This window comes from Rosa rugosa, chromosome 4, assembly GCF_958449725.1.
Source record: "Rosa rugosa chromosome 4, drRosRugo1.1, whole genome shotgun sequence".
Taxonomy (NCBI): Eukaryota; Viridiplantae; Streptophyta; class Magnoliopsida; order Rosales; family Rosaceae; genus Rosa; species Rosa rugosa.
This window is the reverse complement of record NC_084823.1, coordinates 27,290,324-27,300,284: the sequence shown is the minus strand read 5'-3', so window position 1 is coordinate 27,300,284 and position 9,961 is coordinate 27,290,324. Positions and strand designations below refer to the sequence as shown.

The window sequence follows — 9,961 nt, the reverse complement described above, 5'->3', positions numbered from 1 at the left end:
CTCATAAGGCCACTTATGGAGAGAGAGAGGGAGGGAGGGGAGGGGAACACATCTGCTCCAGTTCTTGTTGAAAGGTATTGGGACAGAGATATCTCATCAAGTCAAATTTGGCTTGAAAAACGGTCAGTAGCATTTTGGTACTGTAATAATAACTTTTCAGTTCGTTGAATGTAGTTTTTAGAAAGATGTCAATAGTTTTCCAAAATATTATCGTGAATGACAGTTACTTTTTTGTTCGTCAAAAATAGTTATTTTTGTTTATAGCAGTAGTTTTTTGAAAGATGGTGGTGACTTTTTCGACGAATGACAATAAATTTTCTAAAAAAATGTTTGGTTTGTCGCTAGTAGCTTTTTCGTTCTTTGACGGTAGCTTCTTAATTAATGACAATAGCATGCAATGACATTTTCATAAATAATGAAAATTAGAAATGCGGTGGCATTTTGTAAATATTGATATTGACGGCCTTATGAGGGAAAGAGATATTGGGTGACGAAGAGAATAATAAGGTTACTAAAAGTAGCATTATATGTCATAAGTAGCAAAGGGAACATGAGCTTGTGGCTCCCGAAACCTAGCCGCCTCTGTGTGGTGCTCCAATTGTGGAGATCGGCACCGGTCTCCTCTCTAAGTGGAGGTTTTCTCTCCGCATCAGGCTGTTGGCCCGCATCCCTCCAACATCGATGCATCTCGATGCCAACCCATAAAAGCCAACTACTGGTGGCTTTTCCCGGAATCTCATCTCACCGAATCGATCTGGGCGAGATCGACAATGGGGGGGTTTGGAATTCTGGGCTAAGGATCCGACCGAGGAGGGGGCGACTCAAACCTCCTGATGACTCGAAAACTCGATGGTCTGGGCTTGACGGTCTTCTGAGTTACCCATGGCAGAGGCTTGCTTCGGGTGACCAAGACAGAGCATCATGGCTCGCTGCACTTCTGGGGACCCGGATCCGATTGATGACGGCCCGAATCTTTGCTCTCCAATCTGTGGGAGTGGAGGAGATAGTCGTCGTGCGTCGTTTCGCAGATGCATTGATGGAAGAAAGCCAGGCCTTGGTGAATGCAGAGTATGCCGGCAAGGTGACCGGAGGTGAGAAGATGGCGGCGTCTGGTGCGTTTGGCAAGGGTGCAGCAAGGTGGGTGCCCAGATCATCTTGGGAGCCCAAAAGGATTCGGCGGCCCAAATCAGTTTGGGGGCTAAATTCAACTGGGCTTGGAGAGCCCAAACCTGTTGTGTGTACCCACTGGAATTGGGCTCTTTTGTGGGCCACACGGATACACTCTGTTTCATCAGGGTTTCGTATTTGGGATCCTGGAGGATCATTAACTCAACTAGATGCACCTATAGTTATCTTAGATCTAAATGTAGCCTATTTACTATGTATTCTTTTCATAGTGTATAGGTTCGCTTCTGAATATGTGAGCACTGATTGTCTAATGGGTGGTGCTAGCATGCCACGTCCTAGACTTGCCCGTAGATAGCAAGAGAATGTATGTATCCGTGCCATTCTGGCTTAAGTTGAATGAGAATTATTTGGTTCAAAAAAAAAAAAAAAATGTCATAAGTAGCAGGTGAGGTGCATTAGGCCTTAGTTTCTAGAGTGTGTCACACACGTAAGCGGGTTAGACTAAAGTCCATCCTTGAGGAGCCATAATTCTTATCCCTCTAAAAGGCCTGAAGAAAGTTCTTTCACTAATAATTAGGATCCAAGCATTGACTTTGAGCTGAAGCAATTGATTGACCTACTAGTTGCTCCCTTTGGAGGCAAACGTCATGGCTGACCCAAAGGCGCAAGAACAATTACAAATCCAAGAAAGACAACAATTGTGAAGCAACTTAAAGCTGAAAGAAGAAGTCTCCTGCGCATAAAATCCAGAAACTGTTTATGAGTGAACCTACAACAATTGGGTCGACGCCCTGAGTTCGATATATTTTTTTTATTTCTTTTTTGTACTATTTCATAATACCTGCACCTTTTGTTGTTGGATTAGTTAAAATTTAAGTAAAAATACTTGGGTTATATATGACTCTTTCTGTTAATCCAAAATGAGTGAATCATGAAATATAACATTATTCAATAACTTTAATTCTAATTAGATGAGGCTATCTTCAATGAGTACTTTATAATAATAAGGACTCGTTGAGAATTTTCAAGTTCAACATTTGGATTAATATATAATTATTTTAAACATTAATATCCAACCCATTTCAACGATTAAATTTGAAAGTTCACAATCAGTCCTTATTATTATAAAATATTTATATAAAGTTTCATTAGAGGAGCTACGTGTCTGATTTCTCCCAAAAAAAAAATCAAAAAAAAAAAAAAAAATGGAACATAAAGAATGGTTTTTGGCAACGGATAGGATAATAGAGAGACGGTGAGCGAGAGAGAGAGAGTGAAGTGAAAAGAAGAATGGCGTCGTCTGCAACTCTTTCGTTGTTGTGCTCCTCCTTCGCATCCCATTGCAAAATCTCACCTCCCGCCACAACCTCCCTCTCTCAATTCAACTCCCTCTCCCTCTCTTCTTCTTCTTCGTCTTCGCCGCACAAGCTCTCCTCCTCCTCTCCGCGTCCCACATTCCCTCTCCTCCCCAAGTCGTCGGAGATTGACTCCGCCGTCCTCGAAGCCGAGCTTCAAGCTCCCGAGCCTGACGCCGAACCTCTTGCTTCCGAGGAGCCTGCCCCCGCCGCCTTGGAACTTGCTGAATCCGAACCAGCCCCAAAACGCGAGGAGATTTTCGCTGTTGTTATGGTATCTCTCTCTCTATTCTTTCAGCGAGATTCTGCAAGCTTATACTTAATTGCTGAATATAATTGTGTGTATAGATTGGAGGGCGCCAATACATTGTTATACCTGGACGATATATCTATACACAGCGCCTCAAAGGAGCCAAGGTCAATGATAAGGTATCTTTTTCTTCTCCTTCTTGCTTGATTTTTTTGTCATTTTTTGTTCCAATTTAGCTTTGATTTGATTGTTGTTTGTGAATATGGCAATATCTAGCTTTAACTTTGCTTTAAGCAACACCGGTGTACGAAATGACACTAGTTTGCTGCACTGGTGGTGACTATAGGGTCAAATATTGACACCGAAAATAAGCTTGTGATATTAGGTGACTTTCACTGAGGGTTCCAGAAAAATGTTAATTGTAGTTATAGAAGTCTTCATTCCATGTAAGTTACCATAAGAGTTAGATCCTGCCTAGTAAGGTTGAGTTATTGAAACCTGTGAGGGTGCGCGCGGAGCTAACTCAAATATTGTTTCGGTTGTGCTCTAACAAAGCCGATTGATTTCTGTAGTCTCCCATTATTCGCGCTAGTTTTAAGGACACTATTGTGAGAGACTATAAGGAATTCTGGTTAACAAAGCCAAGAAACTAGTAGTTAAGATGGTTCGAAAAGGATAAAGTGATTAATGATGGAGGTGGAATAAGGCTGCTTCTGTGCACAGTTTTGGGATTCTTTCTTCGCTTTTCTTGATATACTCGCATAGTTCTGTTTAGATAAGCTGAAATTGAATCATGTCTTCTGATATATGGATGCAAGGAGCACATGCAAAATGCTTCACAAGTGCAGAACTCACACCAGGCTTTAATTTCGCTTTTAAATTGCTGCACTGTGCATTTCAAATGTATGTTCAACACATTCCAACACATTTCAAGTGTAAGGAAAGAATCAAATTCCAAGAGTTAAACTAAAAACTAAGACTGACCAACAGATTCAATATTTGATCATTTCCATTGATATCATCAGAATCCCATTACGTATTGTCGACATTACCCTCACTAGTTCACAATTCAAGTATACCTCAATAGTTCTGCAGAATTAGTAACAGTATGAATAATGTCTTTTTCCTTTTTTGTGGATACATGTTTTTGGTTGGTGGAAGAACATGTTTCTGCTAAAAGAGTTGCATTTGCATTTGGTGTCTACATTGTTCACTTAACCTGCATTGCTACCTTTTTAAAGAGGAGAAGGTGCTAAATTCTTTACTTCTGTCAGCCACTATCTCTTCAATGACAAATTGACAATATATTTTGCTCCGTTTTACTTACTAAAAATGAAGAAGAAAAGGAGAAGAATATCGCAATGAGTTGGAAGTTTTTCCTCCATTTCCATGAACATTGACTCCGGACTTAATGGATACTTGAAGAAATTGTATGCAATCTCAGTTCATGAAGCTACATTTAGTTTTGAATTCAGTATGTTGGGTAGGTTCGTTAATAGCTATTTTATTGACCTGTATTTCCCATGGTCGCCAAATTAGCTGAGCTTGAAAGCTCATTTTACAGATTGCCAACTCGGCCAGTTCACTGCATAAACCTTCTAGTTTGCATTATAGACTTGCAATGGGATATGTTGTGGAAATGGCCAGCGATGATATGGAATGGAGGAATTGTACGGACTGTGGAGGAATTAGAGAGGGTTTTTCTGTTTTTGTTTCTTGTTTTTCGCAAAAGGTGGCATCATAGGTTATCTACAATAGAGAGGTAATTATTGTCTGTCTTATGATGGAATTAGAATGTATTATCACGATTAACTTAAAGAGCTTTGTATGTTGGGGTTTACAATAATCGATGAGAAGTGAACTGAACGGAAAAATTGCATGTCTAAAGGCAAAATAGAAGAGCATCAAGAAGAACAAAGCCAACAAGATAGGGAACCTATGACCTGACTAATGCCTTCTAGGAACCTCAATGTCTCACCTTAGCAAGTCGAATGCATGTAGAGAGTTCTACTAAAAACAAATTCTGAAACTATTATACAAAAATTGGTGCTAATCATGAGTACATCATGAATAAAATCAGGCCCAGACCCAGTTTCTAATCATTCGTTTTTTTCTAATTTATGAAATCAGAGGTGCTATCAATATATTGGTGCTTATTTTCTGAGAGTTCATCATAGCTTTGTCCTCATGATGTTTACATTTGATCTTATGCAGGTTGTTCTGAACAAGGTGCTGCTTGTGGGAACAAAAACAACTACCTACATTGGAAAACCAATAGTGACAAATGCTGCTATACATGCTGTAGTTGAAGAGCAAGTAATTCACTATATCACAATGTTCTTTTTACTGTAACTAATAATTTGTCTCTATATGTGTTTGTCTCAGAAGTAAGAACCTAAACTAATAAGATTTTTACTTTTTCATTTCTAAATGGTTTCCACCTTTGATGGTTTACCCATTATTATGCAGGGACTGAATGACAAAGTGGTTGTCTTCAAGTATAAGAAGAAGAAAAATTATAGGAGAAACATTGGTCACCGACAGGTATTACCCTCATTTTATCTACTTTGTTTGCGTACTATCCAGAACAGAAGAGTTGGTGCAACTATAATGATTGCAATGACTAATTCCTACTCTGTGTTACCTATTAATTAGTTCCATTGATTTGATTGGATATATGAAACAAGGAAAGAAACAAAGTTTCAATTTTTTGTTTGGGGTAATAGGATGATAGAGACTTAATAGAGCATCCGAATATTTGCATTAAGCATTTTACTGGAATGAGACTTTTCCTGTCACTAATCTATCATCCTCATGTTTTATTTACTGTGACTTAGTCCCAGTCCTATTTCGGGAGCAGTCATGCAATTTAGTTCGTTTTGACTCAGACAAGATTTAGGAAGCCAAATTCCTCCAAGCATGATCCCTAAACCAATACATTCCCCGTACACCTTAACAAGTTTTAGATACTCTAAATATCTTTTTTGGCCTGAACTCTAAATCTCTATAGTTGAAGCTTTTAGCTAGTTTAAGTTTTGGAAGCACACATGGATCCTAGATGTAAAGTAGATACTCTAAATATCTTTTTTGGCCTGAACAAGTTTTAGAATGCCTGTGTAGAGAGGTTTATCCTGAAAAGACACTGAATCTTAAAATGCCTGTGTAATTGAACCTTTTACTAATGGTGTTCCAGTGAGGACCTACGTTGTTCACCAAACAGGTTAAACAGATGATTTTTATCTCACTGTTAAACCAGGTATGGACAATTGAGAGTACAAGTGTCCGAGTGTGTGGGATGCATATCACAGTCATATCTGATCTAATGGTTCAACTTATTACATCATTTTTATATATCTATACCTATATATTCCACTAGGGAAATTAGATCATTGTGGTACCCATACCTTATTTGGTAAGGTTTGTCTTATCCTTGCATCCATCGGCTTCTAGTTTTATCTTTTTGGAGGGAAAATTGCTTTCTGTGTGTTTCCTTTTTAGAGCTGTTATGTTTGTGATCAAATACTTCATGTATCCTATGAATTGCCGATTCCTGCTTTGATGCTTTTGATTTAGCCTCAACTCATTTGTGCAGCCAAATTCACGCATAAGGATAACAGCTATCACCGGCTATCAAGACTATCCAGCAGTTACACTTGAATCATAGGGGGTTCCATTGAGTGGTTATGGTGTAGGATTCGGAGTATTTTACTTTGTTTCAATGTATTTCTCATTTTTGTATCTAATTGTAAGGTGGTGTATGGAAACAATATGCTTGTAGCTTAATTGTATTATCAATTCTGTTCCAGTTTATTTCACTTGATAACGAAATTATTTGCTGAATTACAATTCATGATTGGCCAAAGAAAAAACATGGAATCACAATTCCTCATGCCAAGTAAACGCACAACTGGTACAAACAGAGCCTAAACCTTGGAGTCATCAGCTTTAACAGGACTCGAGGCAATGGCGATCTTTGAACCAGACGGGCGACCTAAATGCCTGCTGATGAAATCACCAGCCACCAGGAGCTTGGCCAAATCCACATTGGTTTCCACGCCAAGTTCACTAAGCATGTATACAACATCTTCAGTGGCAACGTTACCGGAAGCTCCCTTGGCATATGGACACCCACCTAAACCTGCAACAGAGGAGTCGACTGTGCCAATCCCCATTTGAAGAGAGGCTAGAATATTTGGAAGAGAATGCCCGTACGTATCATGGAAATGAACAGCAAGCTTCTCAACAGGAACAACAGCCATCACAGCTTCAAGCATTGGCACAACCGTCGTTGGGGTACCAATTCCGGTCGTGTCGGCAAGAGAAATTTCAAAGCAGCCCATGTCATAGAGTTGTTTTGCTACATATGCCACTTTTGATGGTGGAATTGCTCCCTCTTCTGGACATCCAATGGCACATGATACATACGCTCGAACAGGAATCGAAAGCTCCTTTGCAGCACGAGTAACAGCTCGGTAACGCACAAGACTTTCTTCTATGCTACAATTGATGTTCGCCTTTGAAAATGACTCGGAAGCTGATGCAAAGACTGCTACGACCTTAGCACCAGCTGCAACAGCTGCTTCAAATCCTTTCAAATTAGGTGTCAGAACAGGCAATGTAGCACTACCCTCGAGATTGCGAACCGCTTCCATTACATCCTTTGCATCTGCTAGCTGAGGAACCCATTTGGGTGATACAAAACTTGTAGCCTCAACAACAGACAACCCAGAAGAAATCAGCCTATGAATCAGCTCAATCTTTATAGCTGCAGATACGATCTTCTTCTCATTTTGTAGACCGTCTCTTGGACCTACTTCTACTATCTTAACAAACTTTGGTAATCCTATTCCGTTCAGGAACTTACGTGTTGCATCTTTTTCATTGCACTTGGTCTTGGAGTTAAATTGATCATCTGGCAAGAACCATGATTCAAAACCATTTCTGAAAGCCTTGTGATTCCTGCCAAAGCTCAAAGTCTTTTTGCTGAAAGAGAAGTAGTCTCTTGTATACTCTTCTTCGCGGCTATTGGATGTGCTACAACTTGTTCCTTCTTCAACATCATCTGCTCTTCTTGACCTGCAAACACTAGAAGAGAATTTCTGAATCCTATCAAAAACAAGTGGCTTCTCCAAGCTTGACATGGTGCAAGTAGATGGAAAAGGCCAAACTGAAGTCCTTTCGAGAGAAGCAACAATTAGGGTTTCAGAGCCTGAAAAGAGAAACCCTATAAATTAGCCTGAAAAGAGAAACCCCGTAAATTGGGAAGAACCTTCTGTGTTGTTCAAAGAAGGTAAGACTATGTAGATGATGGCGTTAATCGTTGTTAGGTTTGGTTTTAATTTCCTTGTTTGGTGAGTTTGAAGAAGGACAAAGAGAGAGATGGCGAAAGAATTGGTAGGTAGTTGGAACGTTTACATTCTTGCACCTAACTAATTAAGTCGCTGAAGTAATTCTCTTTGAAGAAGGAAAAAGAGAGAGATGGGGATTGGGGAAAGTAGTGGTAGGTATTGCATGTTGGTTTACATTCTTGCACCTAACTCTGTCGTATGGGGTTGTTTAAACTTTCAAGCAATCTATTTTCCTTAAACCAACTTCGATCTGGGAAGCTGGGTTAGGAACCTTCAATATTATGCGTGCATAATTTGGTCCGTCATGTGCTTAATTAGAGCAGATACGTAGGCATATTGGTGAATGGTTATGGTTCAACTACAATTATATGGCTACGTCTGATCCTTGGCTCCTCGATGTTGACCTTAATCCCTTCCATTCACCGCACATTCGTGTGGTATCAGGTCTTATGTTACATCAGGGACCGCATCGTAGGAAAAGTTTTAGGGATATTAATTCCTATGAGCGGTAATGCTGGGACAGATTGCTGGATACAGGGAGCTGACAAAAAAGGTGTCCAGTCTGCGTATCAATCATGTGGCTAGATGCTTGGTACTCGTTGAAGTTCCAATTAACGTGAAGTGGTTTGGAGAGGAACTTGGCATGCTTCTATCCCAGCTGGTAATTAAGGTGATTTCTACCTATGCAGCTGGAGCTTTAAACCTGGTGCCACGAGCTCTGACTTCTACTGCTTCACCACAACCCCAAGTTCAACAATGGTTATAGGAACAAGTTCATAACTTCTTACCCTCTCTATCTTCATACCCCTGTACATGCTCCTCTGTGTCTTGTGGTGTCATGGGTAGTTTCTATTGACAACGCAAGACACAGAATTATTAACGGCCTTATATGGAGATCAGATGGCCCGATCTCATCATTTTTGTTCCCTCATTGTAGAGTCCGATTGCTTGGATATTGTTGAAGACATAAATTCAGATCCTGACTTCTCAGAGCTGCATTTTTTTTTTTTATCGAAGGACCTACATCTCGCATTGCAGCAAACCTAGAGCCTCTACAACAACCAACTCCTAACTGATCTAGATAAAAGGCAGACATGGCATTTAAGGAAGAGAGTATTCCCATGCATGAATTGAAGTCTGTAAAATGACCAACAGCATTGATAGCATCCATTAGAAAATTTGCCTCCTGATGCAAGTGTTTGAAGGAAATAGAAGAACAAGTAGTGACTAGATGAAGAATCTCTTTAACCAAGAATTTGATTCTCCAAAGCACTGAGATCTGACAGTTAATGCTATCAATAAGAATTTTAGAATCTCCCCTGTACTTGATTTGATTGTATCCTTGGTTAAGTGCGTGACATAATCCCTCTCTGAGCACCAAAGCTTCAGCTACAAGAACTATAGATCGTCCTAATTTTCTGCATAATGCAAAGAATAGGATAGCCATCTTGTGCTACATCAGACAAATCCTGCAGCAGCTCATTTATTATGCAACACTGAACCATCAAAATTGAGTTTAATAAAATTATGGTCCGGAGGTTTCCATTTAATGATAGGAATTGATCGGGAAATAGGAATAGAATGAGTTTTTAAATTAGCATTGCACTAGTTTGTAGTCATTCTAGCAACTGCAAAAAAGATCTGAGAAGGAGGAGAAATCTTGTTTCAAAAAATAGTGTTCCTGGTATGCCAAACATTGTAGCAGAGGACAAGGATACGGGAAAGATGAGAAGATATCCTGACTAGTATGAGTTCTGAAAGTATACAGCCAATCTATGAAAGAGTAATTCCAATTCGAAGGATTAATAGTATCCGAGAAAACATTCTAAATCTGTCAGACAAAAGAAGAATGAATGAAGAGATGATCTATACTTCGACAT

At 39.6% G+C, this 9,961-nt stretch overlaps 2 protein-coding genes across 2 annotated transcripts; one reads left to right on the top strand and one right to left on the bottom strand.

Moving 5' to 3' along the window:
• The first annotated feature begins 2,347 nt into the window (after window positions 1-2,347).
• LOC133742143 (large ribosomal subunit protein bL21c) lies at window positions 2,348-6,548 on the top strand. Its single transcript, XM_062169825.1, has 5 exons — window positions 2,348-2,757; window positions 2,832-2,912; window positions 4,948-5,049; window positions 5,203-5,277; window positions 6,326-6,548. The coding sequence occupies exons 1-5, from the start codon at window positions 2,419-2,421 to the stop codon at window positions 6,395-6,397; spliced, it is 669 nt and encodes a 222-aa protein (XP_062025809.1). The 5' UTR covers window positions 2,348-2,418; the 3' UTR covers window positions 6,398-6,548.
• LOC133742142 (hydroxymethylglutaryl-CoA lyase, mitochondrial-like) lies at window positions 6,517-8,392 on the bottom strand. The gene has a single exon (XM_062169824.1). The coding sequence runs from the start codon at window positions 7,872-7,874 to the stop codon at window positions 6,657-6,659; it is 1,218 nt and encodes a 405-aa protein (XP_062025808.1). The 5' UTR covers window positions 7,875-8,392; the 3' UTR covers window positions 6,517-6,656.
• Between the last annotated feature and the right edge of the window lie 1,569 nt (window positions 8,393-9,961).

What these genes read in the sequence shown, in the direction of transcription:
- LOC133742143 (XM_062169825.1), top strand. Translation starts at nt 2,419, where the DNA reads ATGGCGTCGTCTGCAACTCTTTCGTTGTTGTGCTCCTCCTTCGCATCC. An exon ending in GAGCCAAGGTCAATGATAAG is followed by an intron (nt 2,913 to 4,947) that starts GTATCTTTTTCT and finishes GATCTTATGCAG; the next exon opens with GTTGTTCTGAACAAGGTGCT. An exon ending in GAAACATTGGTCACCGACAG is followed by an intron (nt 5,278 to 6,325) that starts GTATTACCCTCA and finishes TCATTTGTGCAG; the next exon opens with CCAAATTCACGCATAAGGAT.
- LOC133742142 (XM_062169824.1), bottom strand. Translation starts at nt 7,874, where the DNA reads ATGTCAAGCTTGGAGAAGCCACTTGTTTTTGATAGGATTCAGAAATTC.